Source organism: Vidua macroura, chromosome 26, assembly GCF_024509145.1.
Source record: "Vidua macroura isolate BioBank_ID:100142 chromosome 26, ASM2450914v1, whole genome shotgun sequence".
In the NCBI taxonomy this organism is placed as follows: Eukaryota; Metazoa; Chordata; class Aves; order Passeriformes; family Viduidae; genus Vidua; species Vidua macroura.
The window spans coordinates 1,240,775-1,264,811 of NC_071596.1; the positions used below are offsets into that span (position 1 = coordinate 1,240,775).

At 58.5% G+C, this 24,037-nt stretch overlaps 1 protein-coding gene across 3 annotated transcripts; it reads left to right on the plus strand.

Annotated features, from left to right (window-relative positions):
* Window positions 1-11,585: 11,585 nt before the first annotated feature.
* On the plus strand, window positions 11,586-23,916 carry KANK3 (KN motif and ankyrin repeat domains 3). Of its 3 annotated transcripts, XM_053999612.1 has the most exons (11): window positions 12,489-12,583; window positions 17,057-17,131; window positions 17,386-19,122; window positions 19,643-19,742; window positions 19,883-20,080; window positions 20,573-20,660; window positions 20,988-21,207; window positions 21,543-21,685; window positions 21,937-22,137; window positions 22,222-22,320; window positions 22,497-23,916. In XM_053999612.1, exons 2-11 carry the CDS (start codon window positions 17,095-17,097, stop codon window positions 22,551-22,553), a joined length of 2,880 nt encoding a protein of 959 aa, XP_053855587.1. In that variant the 5' UTR covers window positions 12,489-12,583; window positions 17,057-17,094; the 3' UTR covers window positions 22,554-23,916. The 3 variants fall into 3 exon arrangements, with proteins under 3 accessions (XP_053855586.1, XP_053855587.1, XP_053855585.1); XM_053999611.1 differs by lacking the exon at window positions 12,489-12,583 and adding an exon at window positions 11,586-11,640 and having other exon boundaries at window positions 22,222-23,916; XM_053999610.1 differs by having other exon boundaries at window positions 22,222-23,916.
* The last annotated feature ends 121 nt before the right edge of the window (window positions 23,917-24,037 follow it).

A 24,037-nucleotide genomic window follows, 5' to 3' on the forward strand; every position in this document is an offset into this window, starting at 1 on the left:
GATCCCGGGATCCTCACCCCTGCCTGGGAAAAGAGCTCCACACCACAGACGTGTGTGGACCCCCTTCCTGGATTCCTCCGCAAGGTCCTGTCCCCAGCTGGGAGATTTGGGGGAGAAGAGTGCAAATTTGGGAGTGTCCACCTTGGCTGTGCCCTGGTGATGCGGCAGTGCAAGGGTGCAGTGCCCTCTGTCCCCTGATGTGACACTCCTTGAGCCACTGGCATCACCCCCTCCCTTGCTGAGGGCACAGAGGCAAGGAGGATCCCAGTCTACCCTCAGGGCACCCTTGGGCTCCGGGAACTCCTCTTTCCAAGGGCTTTGGGACATGGGGTGAGGCAGGGGCAGCCCTGAGGCTGCTGCCAGGCACAGCACGGCCTCTCCACTGGGTCACAATGGGAGGAGGGTGCCCAGGTGCCTGGGAGCCCCATCAACATCTGAGCCCCATTAGTGCCCATCTCCACGGGGATGCTGCTCAGCCACGCCGTGGGCAGTCACAGGGGTTGGGGAAAACCAGGGCTGTCCCCATGCCACATCCCTTCTCCTCTCTGGTATCACTCATCTCACTGCCCACTCCCAGGGCTGTGGTTGCTTTGCTGTCCCCTCCTCCTTCTCTTCACATTTCCAGTCACTCTCAGCAGGGATCCCCCTTTAGCCCAGAGTTTGCTGCTGGTCCCTGAAAAATACTGCAAGATCTTGGCAGCTTGGTGCTTCTCACATGTCCTTGTGTTATCCTGGGCCAGCAGCTCCCACTGCCCCAGCCTCTCCACCTCTCACAGCATTCCATCCCTCTCTGTCAAGGAGGTCACTGCTGCCCTGAACCACCCACAGCCCCCAAGAAGCAAAGCTTGGCTTGGGAAGGGAGAGGGGAGTGCTGACCCCACCCCATCCCCATTCCCACTGCCAGCCAGGCTGCAGAAACTCCCTGGGGTTCTGTGATGGCAGCAGCCACTAAATCATCTGTCAGGTCTTTCACATGCACTGGGGTGGCTAGTGGCCAGCAGGCTGGTGTGGAGCAGAGCCTGGTGAGTGGGGGGTGAATGTGCACCCACTGGGGAGATTTTCTGAGCCAGCGGCCACTATGAAATGTGCCAAACTTCACATTAACACAGTGATAATGTCTGCAGGCACATCAAACCAACAGAAATCCTCCCTGGCCCACTGGGAAGCAAAGGTAGCAGCTGATTTGGATTTCCTCTGAAATAACGCAACTCCAGACAAGGACACATTTGAAAAATGTGTTCCCAAGCAAAGGCTTTTATCAAAAAAACAAGGAATTATTAAGGTTGGAAAAGACCTCTAAGATCATTGAGTCCAACCATTAACCGAGGCTTGCAAGGTTCACCACTAAACCACGTCCCCAAAAGCCACATTGAGATTTAGGGCCAAAGATAGCGCAGTTAGAACCACGCCCAGCCACCAGCCACCTGGAAAACAGCTCTCACTTTTGTCACACCCAGCGTGTGTCAATGCACTGTGAGGTGGGAACAGCTGTGGTGCACTCCAGTCTGACCCAGGGCCATGTGGAGGGGATGGTCAGCACAGAGAAAAGTAGCAACTCCAGCATCCATTTGGGGGTGCAGTGTCCCATGGCAATGCTGGGAATGGAAATCTCTCAGGAGCCAGGCCCTGGGCTCACCAGGGAGTGAGCAGCCAGGGAGCTTGTTTGGGAGCAGCCAAACAAGCCAGGCACATTAGGCTCTTCCATCTAAGAAACGTTCCAGATGTTCCTGTCTCTGCTTTGTGTTGTGCTCTGCCAAACCTCCCTCCCTGAGAAATGCAGAGGGAGGAGAAATGCAGGGGAGAGCAGCTCTTTGTGGCTTGCATAAGCTTCTATCCCTCTGTCTGGACAGGAAATCAGTGAATTTTGGGAGTTAGGTCAATGCTGCCCAGGGAAATTCTGAGTTTGGTTAGGGGAAAAGCTGTCCTCAGCTGGGGTGGCAGCACTGGGCTGTGCTCAAGGAGGCCTCCATGAGCTTCCCATGACCTTCCAGGGAGCATCCCCAGCTCCTAGCAAAGAGTCAGCATCCTTCACCCTCCTTCCTTTTGCTGTTTGCTGATGAATCGCTCCTGGATCCTTAAGACACTTTCATGAGTCCCAGACTGGGGGCTGGACTTCCCCACTGCTAAGGAGAACCAACATGAGAAAGCTCATGCTGGGGTCAGTTCCTTTTGTCTTAGGAGAGACTCTTCTCTTGGGGGTGTCAGAAAGGGGGGATCCACTGGGGCAGGGCCGAAGACTCCTCTTCCCATTTGAGATGGGACAAGCAGCTCACACCAGGACACCAGGGGTGCACCAGAGCTGTGAAATGCACCTGGCTCTTGGCAATACATTACTGGGAAGTCCAAGGTGGACAATGCTAAAACGAAGTGTCACCTCCCATGGAACATTCCTGACTGCCCAGGATTCTCAGCTGCCCATGGAGGCTGCTGTATTTTGGGGCTGCATGGAGGAACAGTGCTCCCCACACACTGCAGGCAGCTCTGGCCAACATGAGAGCAGGATGCTGCTGAGGGTTTTGAAAGCACAAGGCACCAGAGCAACCACCAACACCCAGGACCAGCACCCCACAGCCAGGACCAACACCAAATGCTCGTCCCTGGTACCAGGACTCAGGATTAATACTCAGTGCCACTCCCAGTGCCAGCCCTCAGCACAAGCCCCAGCACCCTATGCTGACTCCCAGCACAAAAGTGCTGATGTTCAACACCATCCAGAGCACAAAGACCCTGTACCAGCACCAGTGCATGAGGCACTGGTGTCCCAAATTTTGGTCCAATTAAAGCAGTTTAGGGTTTGACCCATTCATGCACAGACTCCCAGTTTCTCATCCCTGACAAAGGAGAAGGAATTCATTAAATCTATAAGGAAGGGAAAGGGGCTGGGGGTAGACAGGAGTCCCCAATTGCCTGGGGCTGGGCAGGGCTGAGGCATCTCCTGCACGTGGCACAAAGAGCCACAAGAGCTGCTCCCCACAACGTGCTGAGCACATCCTCCCACGCCTGCGCCGGCTGCGCAGACAGGGTCTCCGGAGGAGCCGAGCTCACGCAACAACCCCTCTGCCAGGCACTCGTGCTGCTGCCTTCAGAGCTTTATGAATATTGCAGCAAGGCCGTTCCTTTCATCTCTGCTTCTTTCCAGGGAGCCCCAAACCTTCTGCACATTCATTTCCACCTCACTATTTCTCTTAATTATTTAAACTTGCCTTCCCAAAAGTGGAGCCCTTCCATTATCACTCCTTCCTCTGAAGCGAATGTGGAATTTGGGGACTTGCAAATCCACTCAACTTCCTCACAGTGGTGCAGAGCAGAAGGTTTCCTCTGTCTCCCCTCCCTGCTCCCTTCCAGCCTGGCCCCAGGCCACATCCACAAAGGCCTCAGCCATGGAAACCTCAGAGCCAAGGCAGAGCATAGCAGCTTTTTACTGGGGTCCTGAATGCTGAGGATCTTCCTCACATGACTCTGATCATTTCCATGGCTCTTCTTGGTGGTTCTCCCCCAGAGCTGAGTGCAGGGACAGATGTCCCTGCACTGCAGCTGTACTGACACAGTTCATGCTAGAAAAATCCCTCGCTGCTCCATGCCCAGCCTCAGCAAAGCTGAAAGCACCTGCAAGACCACCCTGCAGGGCAGATTCCCTGCCTGACCCTCTAATAAGACATACTCAGTAAATTGCCTTTTAACATAGGAACACCAAGCCCAGCTCTCCAAATACCTGAAGTTAAAACCTAGTGGCTGAAACGCTGTTGGAGAAATGCAGTTTTCAATAAAATAGATGCACATTAACACCTTCTCTGTCTACTTTCGAAAGGTGGCAGCTGCATTTGAGTACCACCATATGTCTCTTCCTGCTGGCCCACCTCCCAGCTCCCCATGCTGCTGGGATCCAGCCACAGCTGAAGAGGGAGGGTCTGCTGGAGCTTTGGGGGTACTGGCAGGACACAGGAGCTGGGGAAGGGGGTGTCTCAGACAGCTTTGACACATCTCGATCTCCTGTCATGCCTGAACCTGCTGGGTGCTCAACAGCCAGGGCTCTTTTTCCCCACCCTGCTATTGGTGTGCCATTCTCTGGTTATCTCATACCCTAAGGGTCTTCTGGTTTGGCTCATCCTCCTTGAGGCCACTGTGGGAGGATTGGGGTTTTCTCACCCCACTGAAGGGGACAAGGGTGGTCAGGAGGTGCAGTGGGCCCTCATGGATACCTGGTCACCTCCACCAGCTGTGCACTATTCCTGTTACTATTTGTACTATTTGTTTATTTGTTTATTCCTGTTACTATTATTTGTTTATGCATTTTTTGGTACCCAGCTGCAGACTGGAAATGGGGTGGGCTCCAAGGGGACACTGGTGTGAGGAGCTGCCAGAGCCTCCAACACCACCAGCAGCACCACCTGAGCAGAGGGACCCCACTCTGAGCAGCTCCCAGCTTCATAACCCTCCAAAATACTCTAACAGAGGTGCCCAGGGCTGTGTCAGCAATGTCCTGGGTGGAGATTGTCGCTGTGGCATCGCTGACTGATGACCCTGTGGCACCAGCCCTTGGGAGGCCCATCCCTTCCCAGCCACCCTGACTTGGTTGGTGGCTTGGGACCCCTTGCCCACTGTGGCCAGGCCAGCACTCGCCTCCATGCACCACTCCCTGAATTAATCATTAGCCTCACTCAGTGCTCGACTCCTCACTTAAAGAGATTTTTACACATTAAAAATTCACAGCACTAAATGATTGATGGCTGAGGCCCCCTGCAGACCGAGGAAGAGCTCAGGCTGCTCCAGCTTCACTTTCCACCAGGACTCCAGCATGTCCTTGTCCCCAGCCATCCCCAGTGCCACACTGGGTGTCATCTTGGGGGAAAAACCAGCATGGCAGTGACCCCCCCAAAAAAGGCACCATTAGCTCTCTAGAGCTGCTGGTGGTGTGTTGAAGGTGTTTCAGGTGGTGGAGCACCTCCAGGGCCCTGGGATGTGCCTGTTGTGGCCATCACCAGTGGGAACAAGATGCTCTACTCCTGTGTGGGCTCTTGAGAGGGACTCAGGGAAGCTGTCTGCCAGCCTGAGCAGCACAGAGGGCTGCAGGCTTGAGTGAGAGCTGCCATGGAGGCCTTCTTTCTCTCCTCCCATGACTCCATTTCTCATTCCAAGACATGGCAGGTGTTTGGGAGCAGCCATTGAGGGGCTGCATAGGTTGGGGGAACAGGGGGAAGAAAAAACCTTTGTGCTCACCTGGGCCATGTGAGCTCTTGTCTGTCCTGTCACTGTCCCCAGCAGTAACAAGCTCTTGCCCCCCACCTCCCCAGAGCCTTGCTGCTTCCTGCCCCCAGCTGATGCCCACACCTCAGGCACCTGCCCCTGACACCCTCCAGCACACACCCCCTGCACCGACCTCCTAAACTCATCCCCTAAACGCATCCCCAGCACCCACCCCTTAAACCCACATCCCAAACCCGCCCCATAAACCCCTAAACTAATCCCTAAACTCATCCCCAGCACCCACCCCCTAAACTCATCCCATAAAACCATCCCCTAAACCCAGCCCCTAAGCCCATCCCCAAACCCATCCCCTAAACTCACCTCATAAACCCAGCCCCAGTACCCACCCCCTAAACCCATCCCATCAACCCACCCCCTAAACCCACCCCCAAACCCATCCCCTAAACCCAGCCCTAAACCCAACCCTAAACCCATCCCCTAAACCCAGCCCTAAACCCATCCCCTATACCCATCCCCTAAACCCAGCCCTAAACCCAGCCCTAAACTCATCCCCTAAACCCAGCCCTAAACCCATCCCATAAACCCATCCCATAAACCCATCCCCTAACATATCCCCTAAACCCAGCCCTAAACCCATCCCCTATACCCATCCCCTAAACCCAGCCCTAAGCCCATCCCGGGCCCTCCCCGGTTCCCGGGGCGGCAGCGCCTCCTGCCGGTCAGAGCAGGGCAGGCACGAGGGGACGCGGGGCCGGGACTGGGCCGGGACTGGATCGGGATTGGACCGGGATTGGGCCGGGACTGAGCCGGGACTGGGTCTGGGCTGAGGCGAGGCTGGGGAATTGGCTGGAAGGGAGCTTCGGGAGTGCAGCGGCCATCCTGCCACCCCCTCATCCCATCACTCTGTAGTCCCATCACCCTGCCAGTACCTCACCTTGCCACCCCACCACTGCTGTTGTCAACCTGTCACCCCATCACGGCTGCTCCCGCAGGCAGATGTGACTTGCTCCCAAAGTTCCCCTGGACACAGCCCCAGAGGTTCATGCTGGGCAGGCCCTGACATGCTGCCCACCTCACCAGCGAGCCCAGCACCTCTTCCTGCTGTCCCCCAGCTCCAGCTGTGCCGTGGTGCCCTGCTCCCCACCCCAGCCACCACTGCCTCCGCTCCCCTCTGCCCGGTGGGTCTTGGGGCCACCCTGTGGCATCACCCTCCTGTTCAGAGCTCAATGGGCTGCACCAGCCACCGCCCAGGTGCTCGGCTGGGCTTTGGCTCAGCACCTCCTGGAATCCTCATCTGTCTGCAGGGACACTTCCTTTCACACTCCCCCTACACCCTGCTCGACCTCGACACCCAGGGCCTGTGTTGCACCCCTCAAACACAGACTGAATCATAAACAATTATCCCTCATTTCAGGTGTTTGTCCTTCTCTCAGAGGAGATGTGTCTGGAGCACTGCCGGGGCAGCACTTCTGCCACCAGATGACGCGTGCCCCAGATGTCCCCAGATGCCAGTAGTGCTGCAGGTGCTCCCTGCCACATGTCCAGTGCCTGGGGGACCGAATCACACTGTTCCTCTTTTCTTCCTCGAGGGAGAAGGCACAGGTCCCACACGCCTGGCTGCTGCCCATGGGGCTGTCCCTGTCCCCACAGCGTAGGTGGGCTCAGAACAGCAAGTTCAGAGCTTCCACCTACACTGTGTAGCATCTGCAAGAAAATCTCCCGTAAATCAGACACTTTCCAGCTTCTCTCTGCTCACTGGCAAAGAAGGAACCAGCTGGATGTTGGCACCGGGCCAGCCTGGACACGCTGGGGCTCCTGGACAGAGTCTGGCAGGAGGGAGCTCCTGGAAGTGGTGCCGATGGATCCACACTCGGGGAGTGTGTTCCTGTCCTGCAGATGGAGCGGAAAGCTCCCAGCGGCGATCCGAGAGCAGAAAGCAATGGCAGAAGTGCTGCCCGGAGGAGGATTCAGGCTCCGACCCGCCCCGGAGGCGGGCAGCGGGAAAGCCGCTCTGCTTGGCCCCGCTCCACAGCTGCCAGCTCAAAGGGCCGATTGTCTGCCGGCACCAGATGTGCTGCTTCGGGCGGCGGCACAGAGGGGCTTTTCTGCTCTTTTCAATGACAGATCTGTGCCATTCCTGTCGGGAAGGTCCCTCTGCGCCGCCCCGGCCCTTGCCAGATCCCCGGCAGGCGGGAACCTGCCGGCCGCGGGGCGCCGGCCGGAGAAGGGCGCTCTGTGCGCCGGACACGAGCGGCCTTCCCGATTCCGCTGGAAATGTCAAAAGGGAGCCGGACGCCGTCAGCCCCAGGGCTCTGCGGCGGGGGGAGCGAAGCTGGGGCAGGGAGAGTGGAGACCTGAACACAGCTGGAAATAACTCCCCAAGGAAAACCTGAGTTTGGCTGTGCAGGGCAGAGAGGCATCTACTGGGTAGGAAATTCACTCTTTGTCCTAAGGACTCAGCGGGCAACTTTGCTGGGTGCTACAGGGCAGAGAGCACAGAAGCAGAAGGGATTTGGGGACTAGCTCTGCAGGGTGAAGGGTCGAGCTGGAAATCAGTGGATGGAGCTGAGACCACATCACCCACCAGGTGATGGCGACATCCTTGTCCCCACGCAGGCCAGTGTCCCTGCCGATCACCAGGGGCTGGGGATGTCAGGGCTGCTGTCCCTGGGCATTTTCCACAGAGGACAGGGCTGCAGCTGGGACCCCACCCTACTGTGAGACCGAAGTCACAGGAATTCACAGGGGCAGGTGTCCCCCTTTCCAGGAGTCACCCCTTTTGAGGACAATCAGTTTGGGCACCTATTTTCAAAACCCATTTTACAGCCTCCTGGCTACAGGAGGTCATGAGGGCCCAGAGCTCCTAAAGGAAAATGGCCATTTTGAAGGAGTGCAGTGTTTCAGCCAAGATTACAGATCTTCAAGGCAACCCAGGCTGCAAATCCTCCGTGCACAGCATGATTCCAGTACTGGAATGTCCCAGACGCGGGAGCATCCCACCGCCGGCTCTCACTGACCGTTGGGGTGTGTTTAGGGCCGCACAAGAGCAGGACGTGCCAGCCGTTGGGGCAGGTCCCCCGGGCGCTGCCGGCGGGGCTGGCCCGTGGCCAAAGCAAACCCCAGCTGCGGAAAGCCCGCACGGCATTTCCCTCAGCACTGATAAGGCTGAGCTGCTATCGCAGCCACAAAAAAAAAGCTGTCCCGGCCTTCCCCGGGCTAGCCAAGTGCTGTGCCAAGCACATCAAGGATTGCCCGAGACAAAAGCCCTCGCCTGCTGTGCCACACAGGCACAAAATATCACCTGCGGCCGGCGAGATCAGAGGGGACCAGAGACGAGGGCTCCCTGCACCTGGACTAGGGCTGGTCCTGCAGGGCTGTGCTGGGGACAAGAGGGTCACATACCTTAGTGGAAGGTAGCGGGAGGTGGCATGGAGCAGGAGGTCCCCAGGGAGAGGGTGTCATTGAGGGTGGTCTGTGTTTGGTGCAGGTGTCTTAGCATAGCCCTAACCTGGGTTCAAGGGGGTCTCCAGGAGGTGATGGGTGCTGGGAAATGGCAAGGCAGGAGTCTTGCCTTTTGGCAAGGAGTCTGTGTGGTGGTTGTCCTGCTGTCAGGGTTTGGCTTCCCCTAGTGGCTTCAGCCTTCATGCAAGCCCCTTCCCTGCCAGCTCAGCTGGGTCTGAGCACCATGTGTGCACCCACAGCTCCTCAGGGACCCTTTCTCAGATCCCACTCTGCTGGGGAAGTGGCTCCAGCTCCACTCTTGGGCTCTTTGTTTTGCTGCAGCATCTCAGGGAGGAAGGATCTGAGCTGAGAGGTGATTAGAGGAAATAAGCTTTCTGTTCACTCCCAAACCTGCAGGCAGAAAACAAGGACATCCTGCTGGGGTGGCTGGGCAGGGACGCTGTGCCTTAGGGAGGGCAGCATGCTGGGCTGGGATATTGCTGGCATTAACACCCTTTCCTACAGGGACTGGGCCAGACAGAGCCTCACAGCTTTTGCCTCTGGTCCCACACCCTGCCCAGCCTGGCCAGCTTGTTCAGAGGGCCATGGAAGGGGTGGTGGAGCCAGGAGCCAAGCTCAGGCAGGCTTGGTGGAGCTGGAACAAGCAGAGATGAACTTAGGCAGCCAGGAGATGGCTGGAACACATCTGATCATCTGTTTCCCAGGTGTACCCTGAGCATGCACTGCTCCTCACTACCATGGGCCACCACTGGCCAGTCTGGACACCTAGGACTTGAGAGCCCACTGCCTCAGAAAGGACTAAGATGCTCCTGCTGCCTATGGGGGAGACCAGGGTGCCCAGGGCTCAGGATCCCACTCCCCAGGGAACAAATGGAGTCATCCAGAGCTGCAGCAAGTGGAATGGCTCATGGTGGAACACATGGGGCTGCAGCCCTTTCCCACCAGCATCTACAGCAGCATTTCTCAGGGTCTCTCCATCCAGGAGCCATCTGACAGCAAATGCCTACTTGTAGCCTGCCAAAAGCCTGGACAAGCTTTGTGTGTTTTCTCATGCGCCAACACCACCCAATTCCTGTGCTGTGTGCAGAGGGACAGAGATGCAGCCTGTTCTGTCAGTCTGCAGTCACCTCCAGCTCCTGGGGCTCTGTTCCCAGCACACTGTGGAGAAGCACCCAGCTGTGCTGGTGTGAGTCACAACACATGCACACAGGCACACGCACATTTCCTACTGCTCTAATGGGAAAAGAGGCACAATCACTTTCACAGTCCCAGTAGGGACTGACAGAGAGAAAATGATTGGGATTCACAAGGAGAGTAATTTTTTGAGACCTTCTTCTGGACCAAAAAAAGCTTTTCAGTAGATCTGATTCTGTGAAAACTCATCAGCTCCTGGAGCTTTATGTTCAGATGGACACTCTTACAAGGGTCAGGGCAGATTTCAATGGCCATTGTAAAGGAACAGCTGTGCCAGACCCAAAAATGATGCCATGAAAGTCAGCAGAGCCCCAGACAGCTGAATGACAACATTCTACCACCAGGAAACCACCAAGGTTTTTTTGGCAGAACTGCCCCTACATGAGGAACAGAAGCCTGGCTAGCCCTCCCCACCCCTCCATGCAGGGTTATGGGAGAGATGCTGAATACAAGAGCTTGATCCCATACTGTGGAAGCCCCTGGTCCTTACCTCTAGCCTTTCCCAGACTGAGCATCTGTGCATCTTTCACCCACACAGGCACCAGTCCTAACACCCACAACCTCACAGCTACACTTTGGTTAACCAGACCTTGGCACAGATGTGGGTGCAGCCGCCGACTTTTGCCTCCAAGCCTGGGCTCAGCTGCATGTGCTGGGCAGCACCAGCCTGGGCCAGCAGGTGCCACAGCTCAGGCAGGTCCTGGCTCGGCATCCCTGGTGTGGGGTGAAGCCACCACACTGGTGGCCAGCCAAGGCTGCAGAACCACTCTGTTCCATGTGATCTGCTCTTGGATACAGACAGGACTTACATGGGGTGTGAACACCAACCAGCCCAGGTGAGTTCTCTGGCCATGGCCTCATATTTGAGTCCCACGTTGAGTCCCATTGTTTCTGCAGAAAACAATGAATATTAGAAACAAGAGCTGTCCCTTGGGTTTGATTCGTCTAAAGCCAGGGGAGTCTGATCCCTGCAGGGAACAATGCCATCCCTCTTGTTCAAAGGCTGCTGGTGAGTCTCAGCCTGGAAATATCTCTGAGCTGCCACAGATTTGTGATCCACCACCACATTCAGGGAGCCCCAGGGCTGTATTTCTTTGGTGGTGCTGGGTTGTTTGTAGTCTCCTCACTCTTCCCCAACTCAGCCCCTGTGCTGGGGTGGCAGCAGTCACGTGGGGGTCTGGCACCCACAGAGCTGCGGTGACATCACTTTCCCAAGCTCATGTTTCCTCAACTCCTCCTTTGTTGTTTTTTTCCCTTTGCAGGGAGGAAACTAGAATTGCTGGCTGGAGGTGGGTGACATTTTTGTCAGATGTCGAAGACCAGAAGTGAGGGACCTGGATGCGGGCCCATCATGGAACTCTGAGCCAGGATGTGGGGCATGAGCTCCACAGCCCAGCTGGGCACTGCTGGGACTTGGCTCATTGCCCCAGACTTCACCTTTCCTGACCTGGACAGAGAAGGTAAAGCCACACTGTGCAGGGGACCCAGGCCATTACTTCTCCAAGCAGTCAGAGAATCAGCAAGAGCAATGCTATTCCAGACCTGCTTTGGAAACTGACTGAGGGTGTGAAATCACCAAGTTCATTACCACAGGATGCTGAGGAGGCCAAGTATGCAAATGAATTGGAGAGGGACAAGGTCTGTCAGTGGAGGTAGATTCATTAGAGCTATTAAGGTACTTCCGTCCGGATGCAAACCCTTTCCCAGGAAGTCCCCAAACTGCCCGCCAGCAGCTGGGAGGGCCGTCGGGAAGCACATCTTGTTTCTCCTGCTCTTCCCGTGAGTAGTGTTACAGAAGTGCCAGATATGGAAAAATACCCGTGAAGTTCAGAGCTGAAAAGGAAAGAAAAAGAAGCAAAAATTTTTGCTGAGGGTTTCAGCGCTGAAAACGTCTGCAGCAGTTAGTGAGGGCAAGCTCTAAGGTGGGAAATGGCCGGGGTCCTTACAGGGTGGGGGGAGAGCCCAGAGCTCGCGGCTCGGCGACCAGCACGGGAAGCAGGCGGGGAAGAAAGCTGGCAAGAAAAGGAGACAGACAGCCGCTGCTGGGACAGGGAGGGCTGCCAGGAACCCAGCGGGGCCAGGCCCGGGGAGTCCAGCCAGGCCCAGAGGCACATTGCTCCTGGCCGTGGGTGGGACGAGGGCAAGATGTGCGAGGGTGGCTGTGCTGGGGGAGCACGGTGGTGCAGGGAGCTGGACCCCAGCCACCCGCCGGGCCCCGGCCAGCACCGGGGTTGAGCTCAGGGCAGAGGGTACCCCAGCATCGGGGTGATGTGGGCAGGGGATCCCCCTTTCTGCAGGATGGCCGTCCCCGATGCGGACAGGTTAGGGAGAATCCCGTCCCCAGGGTGACTGCAGTAGGCGCACCCCATCCCCAGGGTAATCAGGACAGGGGACCTGGGGGTGACAAGGGTAAGGGACACCCCTCCCCCCAGGTGACAGGAACGGGGCACATCCCACCCCGGGCGGCCACGGGGACAGCGATATCTCCTCCCCAGGCGGAGAGGGAGCTAGCGGGGATGCCGCGGGGCGAGCGGCCGGGGGCGGTACCCGTCCCGTCGGGCCCGGGGCCGGTCCCCGCCCGCCCCCGCCCCGCCCCGGCCGCTCCCGCTCCCGCCCTCGGCCCGGGGCTGCGGCGGGCAGCGCTGCCCGGCGCCGCGGAGCAGCCCGAGAGTCCCGGGCCCGGGGCTGTGTCCAGGCTGCAGCCCAGGAGTCCGGCGGCACGGTGAGGGACGGCGGGGACCGGGCGGGACGGGCCGGGCCGGGCGGGCCCGGCGGCGGCGGGGGGGAGTTCGTCCCGGAGGCGGCCCCCGCAGGGCCCCGCACTCGCCGCCGCCCGTGGCCCCCGGACGGGCCGCGCTGGAGCCCCGCACACGCGGCGGGACTGCGGTGGGACGGGGCGGCCCCGGCATCCGCCGCCGCGGGGCTCCGCCCGAACGGCCCCGGCGGCAGGAGCGGGAGGGGAGCGGGGCCGGGGCCGGGCTGGAACTGCCCCGCTCCGGCTGGCGGCGGCGGGGGCTCCCCCAGGTCCCCTGGGCTGGGGCCGGGCTGTCGCCCCGACGTGCGGGTGCCTGGAATGTGCTGCTGGCACCCCGGGGCGCTGGGGATCCCCCGGGGGTGCCGGGAACCCCTAAGGCTGGGGATGCTGGTGGACTCCCAGGGAGCTGTGGAACTGCAGGGCTGGGGGTTCTGGGGACTCCCTGGGGTCCTGGGGACCTCTTCAGGCTGGATGTGCTGTGGGTTCCCTGGGTGGTGGGACATGGCACCCCAGGCTGCTGCAGGCCCCTCTGGGGTGCTGAAGGGCACGGGAGTGCTGCGGGGCTCGGGGTGCTCCGGCGTGCAGTGGAGATCCCACCGTGGGGCTGTGCACGGTGCTGTGTGTGTACCCCGGTTGTACTTGGGCTCCCCACTTGCAAATTTAGTTTGATCTCCCAGCCCCTCCTCACAGCTGGACAAGCCCAGGCCATCGCTATTGATGCGTGTGTTGTCAGCAGCCCCGAGGGAATCGGGAGGTGTTGGTGGAAGGTGCTGCTGGGCAGCTGTGGTGAGGGTACAAGGAAAGGTTTTGATGTTCTCTAGTGGAGCCTATAGTGCTGTAGGTGTGAGGAGGCTGGTAGAGCTGATCCCCACGTGGGTAAGTCTGTGTGTGGACTCTACACCTGTTGTGTGTGAGCTCCGGGAGGTCCCTGAGGGGCTGGAGTGGGTGCAGAGCCTGGGCAACCAGCCCAGCCAACCAGGCCATTGATGACGACAGCTCCAGAAATAACAGTCCAACCCTGAAATGAGGCTGTTGAGATGATCATTTCCCTTTCTCTCCCTGGGTCAGCATTGTGCATCCACCCACCTGGATCCAGCTCCTTCAGGAGCAGTTCCAGCATAGACAGCATGGCCACGGTGGCCTGGCAGATAGGCACAGGCCCTCCCATACAGCCCCTGCAGCAGGGGACAGGGACAGGAAGGTGTCGTGAGCCCTGGATACCTCCTGCTGCATCCAGCCACAGTGCTGGGAGGTAACGCTGCAGGTGACAAGCACATGTGACTCTGACTGTGCGAGGAGCCTGAATCCTGGCAGGCTGCTGGCAGTGGAGGAAGCCGTGTACTTGCTCAGTGGTTTCCCTTTAACTTTGGAACAGCCTCAGTTCCAAGCTTCAGGGCTTATCGCCTGCTCAGCTACGAGGGAAGCATGCCTGGCTGAGATAAATCAAGTTGCGCTGGCCAGGGTTGTTCTGGACTCTGTTCTTCTCACATTCCTCATGACCTCAGTATTTTGGCTCAGGAGAGCCAGGGAGAGCCCTGTCTGTGTCCAGCCCTGGCCCTGCCGGTGAAGCAGCTTGGGCTGCCCTGCAGCAGATGGTTGAACTGGACTGAGGGCTGCTACAACTGTGGCCCCGGGGAGGAGAAGGGCCCAAAGGTCTCAAGCTTTAGGAGCAGCTCTCCCAGACCTCTCCTCTGCCAGTCCAGGAGCTTCGGAACCCCAAGGGGAAATCGCCCCATGAGGCCAGGGGTCACAGGGTGCTGCCTGCAGCTCGGGCTGGGGCATGAGGCCCGGGTGGTGCCTCGGCTGTGCCAAGGTGCCCAGCCTCCCTCATCCCTGACATGACTTCTGATTATAATCAAGCAGAGCAGCTCCAGTTTTGGCCCCAAGTTTCCCATGTTGGCATTGGTACAACAGCACAAGGGGAAAATACAGGTGTGAGCCCAGGGCAAAGCATAGCCCTGCCTCCACAGGGGTGGTTGGGTGCCTACACATCCTCCTCCTCTCCTCCTCACTGCCAAGCCTCCCTACCAGTCCTTTGCTTGTACCATCCTGCTTTTCTGTTGAAACACCAGTGCTAGAAACAACACTTTCATTGCTTCCAAAGAGAGTTGGGATCATGTAAGGGCTCCCCCCAGGGGTCCATGTGCCCAGACCCTTCAGCAACCTGCACCAGTGCCCAGGGGAGCAGCTAAAGCTGCTGAAAATCAGCCTTTGGCCCCAGAGTGGCTTGTATAATTGGCCCCAGCAAGACTTCAGCCCAGGTGGAGGGCGGCTGCCTGAGCGGTGCCATGGTTGTGGCAGCCAGGTCTGGCTGGTGGTGACAGTGCCTGGGCCACGGGTGTGGGGACTCAACTTGCTGCACACTGGGACCACCTGCCCCCACTTGTCCTATCCCGCCCCACACCTCTTCCCCAGTCCAGGGACAGCTTGCACAGCCCGAGGAGCCTGGGGGTGTTTGCACCTTGCAGGGGGGTTTGAACATCCTGGGGTCCCTGGAGCCACTTGGACATGGCTAGTAGCTGGCAGGTCCCATCACCATTTTTGGACTTGTGAAGATAGAAACTCATGCCCTGGTCCAGCCAATCCTGTCAGACCAAAAGAAATGGGGTCTGGAAGCAGTGGGAGGATGTCCCCCACAGTCAGGATGCAGCTGCTGACATTGGCTGAAGGGAACATAGGAGATGGCAGGTGACGAGCAGCCTGTCCCCAGCTCAGTGGAGGGGACACCAGTGCAGTGCTGGTGCAAAGGGCACCTTTGCTGCTAGAGTGGTGTGGGAGGTTTCCAGGCCTTGGCAGAGGAGGCTTTTCCTGTCCCCAGGCAGGACAATACCCAGGCCGAGCGGCGGAAGGGAGCTGCCGGCCACTTCCCCCCGAGGAAACGCTCCCGCTGGCTCTGGCTCCTGTTGCTCTCTCTTCCTCTTTGATTTACAACGTGTGCGGAGCCCAGTGGGAAGTTTGTCCTGGCCCCAGCACTGTTTAATTACCTGCAGTAAGGGCCATGCAGAGAAGGAAGCCAAACTCTTCCCAGGGTGGGAGGGATTAGAGGAGGTGGGGGATGTGTGGAACCCTCTTGGGCATGAGGCCAGCAGCTTGGGAATGGTGGATGCCAGCATGGAGCTGGGATGTTCCCAGGGAAGGTGAAATGGGTGCCTGCTCAAAGGTGGGATGATTCCAAGGGAGGTGGAATTCGGGATGTGCATCTGCTGTGGGTGGTTTGGCAGAGGAGTAGGAGAGCCCCAAAATCTGTCCTGGTGGCTAGTGGGAAGTGTCTTACTTCTGAGCAGTTGGACTTGGTGCCCAGCCCGAGCCTGGCCTGGCACTGCCCCAGCTGCTCTGCTGGCTCCACGGGGCCAGGGGGGCCGAGGGCTGGCGGCTGCAGCGCCGGGGCCAGGGAGTGGCTGCAGCATCGGCGTGAGGGGCAGATGCGGGTTTTTCTGTGCAGCCGAGGCCAGATCCTGCACCGTCCCTGGGCAGCTCTGAGCCTCAGCTTCCCTGAGGGCTGTGCTCAAGCCATCACTCCTCTGTGGCATTCCTCCTCCCCTGCTTTCCTCTGAAAATAGCCCAGTGCCAAATGCTTTGCCCATCAACAGCTGCTCAGCCCCACAGCCACCTGTGCCCCATGGGCACAGTCATCAGAACTCTAGTGCCATGCACAGCAGTAATGGGTGCTCCCAAGGTGCTGTTGTCCCATCCTGCTCCTGCCAGGAGCACTTCACACCTGGGCCCCAGCATCCAGATGCTGCCAGATGTTGCAGCAGGTCCTAGCTCAGTGCTCACAGCTGGTCACACCCCCAGCCATGAGCTCACTTCTGGACCACAGCCATACCCTCTTGGCTGTCCTCCAGTGTGTCCATGCCTGGCTCCTGGGAAACCCAGGCTCCCATTTCATTCCCCTCTGCCTTATCCCACATTATGGAGAAAGGAAAGCAGTCAGGTCCCTCCTGGGGATCATTAGCCTCTCAGGACACCCCTGAGGCCTTGTGGGGCACCCTGAGTGGCAAGACTGGGCATCACACCCTGCACTGACAGGTGCTGGCAGCTCCCTGCTGTCACATGCCTTTGCCAAAGCATCGTTTCCCTTTATCCAAAGCAAACTTCACACTGAGTATTGCACCTATACAGGTTTCAGCCTCTTTTTTTTTCCTGGCCTCCTCCCACTGTATGGCCAAGCTCCAACTCGTGACCCTCAGAGCTGGCAGCACGGCCATCCCAGCTGAGCTGTGGAGCATTCCTTAAATGTACAAACAATCCTGGCCCCACAGGCAGCACCGCGCTCGCCCGGCTCCAGTGTCAGCCCTGGGCTGGGGGAGGCCAGGGGACCTGGCAAATGGCAGGGGGCAGCCACAGGGCTCTCCCCAGGTGGGGGTCAGGGCTGTGTGGCTGCCTGGGGCTCACCAGCCCTGGGGTCACAGGGTTTGGCTGGATGTGGTCTCGTTGCAGGTTGATGGTCTTCTGGTCAGCAGCATTCTGGGAAGAAGATGGCTCAGCCAGCACCCCTGAATCAGAACCTCCCAGGTAAAGAGACCAGGGTTGTCACCAGGTAGTGACAGTGGAAGGGGGGCAAGGGGGGTGGCAGGGCTGAGCTGTCCTGTCCCATCCCAGTGGAGTTCCTCACTCCAGCACCAACCCTGTGATACCCGATGGCACCGAGGGTGCTGGAGACAGACACATCAGACATCATGGAGGAGACAGGCCTGCAGGCTGTAAATTCCAGTATAACCCAGTTAGAAAAGCCATCCTGTCTTCACTAACTGTCCCTTCTCTTGCAGATCTTGGGGGCCCATTCTTGTACCGGGACCAGGACGATAGAGAGAAGAGCTCATATTCTGTGGAAACCCCTTATGGCTTCCTGCTGGACCTTGATTTCCTGAAATATGTTGATGACATTGAAAGTGGCCAAACACTCAAGAAAGTGCCACTGCCTCGCAGGGTGAAAGGGTCCCGTCCAACGCCCAGCACCCTGCGCAGCCCCAGCAGCCACACCAGCGCCTGGACCTCCACCGAGTCCCTCACCTCCACGGCCAGCGAGGAGGGCAGGACTGCGCTGCTGCTGTCCCCGCATGGCCGAGCACCCCTGGAGCCCGTGAGCAAACCAACCTCCCACCCCATCTCGCCACCGCCAGTGCGGCTGCTCCCACCTCCCACCCGCAAGTGCTTCGTGCCAAACCCACGGGTGGAGAAGACCTTGCTGGAGACAAGCAGGAGGCTGGAGCAGGAGCAGGGCCGTTTGCAGGATGGTGGCGGTCCCTCCCACATGGGCTTGCCGGGTACCCTGGGCCAGCCACCCCACTGGGTGCCAGTGGGCGCCGAGGGCCAGGCGGGCCGGGGCCGGGTGAGCCCTGGCAGCTCGGGGCGCAGCACTCCAGCTGCCGGGCTCGGCACAGCCCCGCTGCAGCACGTGCGGGAGCAGATGGCTGCAGCCCTGCGGCAGCTCCGGGACCTGGAGGAGCAGGTAAAAACTATCCCACTCCTGGAGATGCAGATCTGCGAGTTGAAGAGGGAGAAAGCAAAGTTACTGGAGAAGCTGTCGGCAGAGCCTGGCGAGGCATTGTATCACCCCTCTGGCTCTGAGGCAGGAGCAGGGGGTGAGGAGGCGCCCCGCCCAGGGCCAGAGAGCGAAGCAGAGCCAGTGAAGGGGCGAACTAGCAAAATTGCAGAGCTGAGGAAGCTGACAGAGAAGCTGGCTGTGCCAGAGCGGAACATCAGGGCTTGGCCAGGCAAGAGCCCCAGGGTGGCTGAGAGGCCGTGCCGCTCTGTGGCAGTGGGGGAGGATCGGTCCATGAGAGATGCCGTCTTCTACTACCGGTCGCTGCAGGAGAGTGGGAATGCGCCAGACGGAGGCACACAGGGACGCAGGGATGTGGCTGTCTGGGTGATAGAGTCTTCGCTGGGGCTGGCCACTGAGGCAGAGCGGGAGCTGGAGCTGCTGCAGCAGACAGTGGGGCACCAGAAGGAGGTAATCACCCTGATGGAGGGGCACCTGCAGGAGGCCACACGGGAGCTGGAGGAGCTGCGGCTGGAGGTGTGCGCCCGCCGGCCCCGCGGGCAGGTGGACAAAGAGGTGATGGCCATGCCGCAGGTGGCCGAGGCACTGGTGGAGGCTGTGGTAATGACACAGAGCCGGGCAGCTGGCGACCCCCCAAAGACGGCGGAGGCAGGTGTGGAGTGCTGCCCCCCAACCTCCTGCATCGCCGTGGGCTGCCGCCCCGACGGGCGGGACGTGGCAGTCGGACCCGATTCAGCTGCCAGCTGCGATGACAAGGGCAGCCAGACAGATGTGGGCAGCATTGTCCTGGCAGGAGAGGAGAAGGAGCCTGGTGCAGGTGAGGTGATGGAGCCTGGCCTGGATGATGGCCTGAGCAGCCCCTCAACGCTGGGTGCAGGAGCAACAGGGGCGATGTGCCCAGACAGCCAAGGCTCTGAGCCGGCTGTGCTGGAGACAACACACGGCAACTGGGACCCAGCCCCAGCACAGGACAGTGGAGCTGCCCCAAGCCCTGCAACCGGTGAGTGTCACCAGGGATGATGCCAGGGTCTGGGTTGAAATGTTCCTGCAGGAATGGAGAGGATGGCCTTGTTGGGGACAGTGCCTGCAGGGCCAATGCTACCCAGTGCTCCAGCAGTTGCCTGTGTCCCTTCCATGCCTGCCCTCGGGTCTAGTGGGTTTGGGGTGCTTGGCTGACTCCAGGAGAGACTGTTTAGAAGAGCGTGTAGTGACAAGACAAGGGAGAGTGGTTTCAAAACATAGGTTTAGATTAGATATTAGGAAAAATTCCTTACTATGAAGGGGTGATGCCCTGGCACAGGTTACCTAGAGAAGTTGTGGATGTCCCATCCCTGGAAGTGTTTAAGACCAGGTTGGATGGAGCTCTGAGCAACCTGGTCTAGTGAAAGGTGTCCCTGATCATGGCAGTGGAGTTTAAATTAGATGATCTTTAAGGTCTCCTCTAAACCAGGACATTCCATGATTCTAAAATTCTGTGATTCTTGCTCACTGGCCCTTGACATTCATCTCTTTCCCTGCAGGAGCCCTGAAGTCCATCATGAAGAAGCGAGATGGTCCTCCCCGGAGCGAGGCAGAGGGCAGCAAGAAGAGCCTGCAGTTTGTGGGCGTGCTGAACGGGGAGTACGTGCTCAGGGGCTCCTGCCATCCTCGTGAGCCAATCCTGGTCCCCTGCATCCCTGTCCTGGGCTAGGGCCAGTGGCAGGGCCTGAAGGGGGCCAGACTGGTACTATGTTGCCATTGAGCATCCTCCCTCTGTGCAGGTATGAGAGCACATCCAGTGAGGAGGAGGAAGAAGCAAACAGCTCCTCTGAGAAGGCTTCCGCCGACAGCTCCAACAGTTCAGAGCAGGGAGACACTGAAACCTCAGAGGAGGAGGCTGAGGAAGGCACATGTAAGCCCAGACTGGAGTACAAGGGGACTGATGTGAGCCTGCTGGAGCCCCCTGAGGTGAAGGAAAAGTAAGTGCTAGTGGAGAAGGCTCCCTGCTCCCTGGCCCTGCTCAGCTGGGAGCCATGGCACTGGCCCTGCCAGCTTGGGGCATCTGTCCCAGTTTCAGTGCTGCCAGTAGGAAAAACCCATTCAGCTGCAGAGACCATTCATCAGGAAACAATCCTTCCAGTTTTTTGGGTCTGCTAAGGAAAGGATGAGAGGCCCCAGATGCTTCTTTGCTGCAGAAGATAGTTTAGAGGGGGACAAAAAAACCAACAGCCTTCAATAGCATTTTTCAACAAAAGGAAAAAATGTGGCCTAAGAATGGGCGACTCGTGCCTGAGCACATCCATATAAGGCTCCATTCTATGGCAGTTGGCAGACGCGGAGCAGCCAGGGTGCAGCCATCGGGCTGGAGATTGCACTCTGGGGACCTTGCGGAGAGTTACAGGCACTGGGGACCTCAGAGGTTTGGTGGGGTGTGCAGCCCCATACCATGGACATCCTCATGCTCTCAACAGGTTCGAGCTGAGCCCCAGGATGAGGGAGGCCTGCCTCATTGTCAAGACCCACCTGGGCCACCCGGGTGCTGCCAAGAGCAAAGAGGTGGTGAGTGGAGTGCTGGGGTGGGATGTCTTGCCCAGCCCCTGCCAACATCCCCAGAGCTGTCCCTACTCAGAGAGGGGCCAGCAAAGCCTGGCTCAGCACCTTCCCCCAAAATACAGCTCTTTGCTCCAAGTTTTGTCCAGAAACCCCAAAACCCATTTGGACTCAGCTCAGGCTATGCCCAGCATGGGTTTGGGCAGTTGAGGGTCCTGCCTTCACCCACCCCCTCTGGAGCAGGGATTCTGCTCCCTGCCACCTGGGGTGGCAGCAGGGGGTGGGTGCCAGGGTATGCAAAGGCTTAGGGGGAGCTCAGCCCCTCTATGCCCACAGCTCGCCAGCAGCAGCCTGGTCCTTCAGGAGTGGTTCCGTCTGTCCAGCCAAAAGTCGTCCATCCCTGACACGGTTGCCAACCATCTCCTGGCCTTTGCCGAGGTCTCACCGGCTCTCCTGGCCCACGTGGTGAACCTGGCAGACGGGAATGGCAACACAGCTCTGCACTACAGTGTCTCCCACTCCAACTTCCACATCGTGTGGCTGCTGCTGGATACAGGTCAGTACCTCCCAGCCCCAGAAACATCCCCCGGCCACCATCCCACTGTACCCCAGGTCATGTCTTGGCCCTGTCAGCACACAGGAAAGGCATTGGCAGCAGAGGGGCGAGGAGAGCTGCCCTGGGCTGTGACTGTTCATAGGTGTGGGGGTCAGAAGTCACCCCAGCCCATTTGGGAGCCCAGATTTCATGGGGAGACCTATCAACAGTTCTGTGCCTGTGGGAAGGTTCGCAGCACCCTGGGCAGGACTGGGAGGGGGAGCCAGGCACGTGGCTTGGTCCATGTCTCCCACCAGCCCTGCAGCATCCTGAGCCCCCTCTGCCCACTCCCGCAGGGATCTGTAACGTGGACCACCAGAACAAAGCTGGGTACACCGCCCTGATGCTGGCAGCACTGGCAGCCGTTGAGCAGGAAGAGGACATGAATGTGGTCAGGAGGCTTTTCAGCATGGGCAACGTCAATGCCAAGGCCAGCCAGGTTGGTATGGTGTGAGGGCCACCACATCTTGACCCTCCCCACCCCCAGGCAGATGCCAGAGCCACGCTCAGCTCTTCCAAGGGCAGGACAATGGCTCCAAAACCTGGAGGCGTCAGTGCATGGGGAGGGCATCACCTTAGGAGCTCCTCCTGCCTGGCAGCAGGGCTGTCACAGCAGTGGTCCTGTGGTGTGGGGACAAGTGGGTAGCACAGTGGGGGCGGGGGTGGCCTGGCAATGTCCCTTCCTTGCAGGCTGGCCAGACAGCGCTGATGTTGGCTGTCAGCCATGGCCGGCAGGAGATGGTGGAAGCCCTGCTCGCCTGCGGGGCCGACATGAACCTGCAGGACGAGGAGGGCTCGACTGCTCTGATGTGCGCCTGTGAGCACGGCCGCCTGGAGACCGTGAAGCTGCTGCTGGCTCAGCCCACCTGCGACATCTCCATCATGGACAGTGTAAGGTTCTGCCCCTGGGCCTAGGCAGCCCACGCTATGTCCTGTCCCCAAACCCCTTTCTGCATGCTCTCCCTTACTTTCTAGGATGGTAACAATGCTGCTGCCATCGCACTGGAGGCTGGTCACAGTGACATCGCTGCGCTCCTCTACGAACACCTCAACAGCACAAAGGCGCAGGTCCCCGTGAGTACCACACCGCTCCCCACAGGAGGGGAAAGGGCTGAGACACAGACGAGTGTCTCCAGGAAGAAGCTGCAGGAGCAAGAGCAGAGCACTTCAGGTGCCACGTGCTCAGAACAGCCCTGCTGGCCCTGACCAGGAGTCACTGGAGGGGTCTCAGGTGACTACTCTCTCTGCAGCACGGGATGTCACCAACAGCCACAAAGAGCCCTGGGAGTCCAAAGAAACCAAATTAGAGTGACTGTGGGATCCAGCCAGGGGCCACCATCAGCACTGGGCTGTGATTCACGTCCCTTCACCTGCCACCTCTCTGTGCCAAACCGCTCTCTACGGCTTTAGTCCCATCACAAGCACCATACCTGGGCCTCCCTCGCCCATCTCCTCCACAGGATGCAGCCCACATGTGGCCACCTCACCACCAAATGACCAGAGCCAAGTGACCTCGGGGTGGGACATGCAGTGAGCAGAAGCCACCCCATCCCCTTTGCTCCCTGCCATGACCACCAGAGCTGTGCCACCTCTGAGCCTTCAGCAAGGAGGAACAGCAGAGAACCAACCCAGCAGAAACAGCACCTGGTTTGTGCTCTCTGGCAGCTCCAAGAAGGCAGCAGTACCAGTGACATGGAGCCAGGAGGGCAAGTGAGGGGTCCTGGCCCCAGCAGGGACACTGTGCTCTGCAGGCACATCCTGTACAGCAATGGGAGAGGGAATTCTGCGTTGGACAGGGGCTGGGAGTATTTCCAGACTCAAATACTTGCCCTTCTTTTCTGGCACTTCCTTTCCTGGCTGATACCTGATTTTTTTCCCTCTTTTCAAGCACATGCATACAAAGCAAAAAAAAAACTGTATTGCTTGGCCAAGGGATGACGTTCAACATGAAATCACTTGGGATTTGATTTGCTCAATGGGAGCAAAACCTCTGAGCAGTTGGGGTTGCAGCCAAATGACAAAAGGGGCTGAGGATGCACTTGGGGACTAAATCTGCCTATCTTATAACCCACAAGGGGAGCAGGTCCCTCTCCCAAGGAAGAGACCAATTACCTCCTAAACATTTCCCCAGTTAGCCAGTCCCACAGACTGTGCAGACAGCCAGAGCCTACAGCCAAGTCCCCCTCTGCCCACTTTCCATCCCAAAGAGGAGAGCAGCTGAAGATAGCACCAGGAAAAACACATAGGCCAGAAGAGCTCAGAGCACACACGTGGAGGCTGCAAAGGGAACATGTATGTCAGAGAATGTGTCTGTGCAAGTGTATGAGCACCATGTGGGGTGGGAACAGGGTAAGGACAAGGACCAGGAGGAAGAAGGGTTTTGCATGGGAATGCAGCTCTGCTCTGAGCCCTTCACAAAGGTAGTGTGTTATGTTCCCCATCTCTGCTCCTTGGCCCAGCCTCCCCATTTCTGCCCCTGCCTAACCTGCTCTGAGCTGGGGAGTCCCACAACCCTCCTCAGAAACTTGCTCTCAGCTTTGCACTGGAGTTAATATACAGCGCTCGCTGCCACTCCCTAATACACTACTCTGTTTACTGGTATTTTAATACTGATGTTTATTTTTAAGATATAAATAAAATTTAAAGTTATTTTGAAATATTACAGTGACATCTGCAGTCTCCTGCCTTCTTGTCTGGCTCACAACAAGCCCTGCAAGAGCTGCGGCAGAGGCACAGCCTGGCACAGCCAGGTGACCCCATATTCCAAATCATTCACTGCACATTTATGCCC

Bases quoted from the DNA above. Each gene is read 5' to 3' on its own strand.
- KANK3 (XM_053999611.1), top strand. From the start codon at position 17,095: ATGGCTCAGCCAGCACCCCTGAATCAGAACCTCCCAG. The intron at 19,743-19,882 runs GTACGTGCTCAG...CCCTCTGTGCAG, and splicing joins GTGGGCGTGCTGAACGGGGA to GTATGAGAGCACATCCAGTG. The intron at 21,686-21,936 runs GTTGGTATGGTG...CCTTCCTTGCAG, and splicing joins TCAATGCCAAGGCCAGCCAG to GCTGGCCAGACAGCGCTGAT.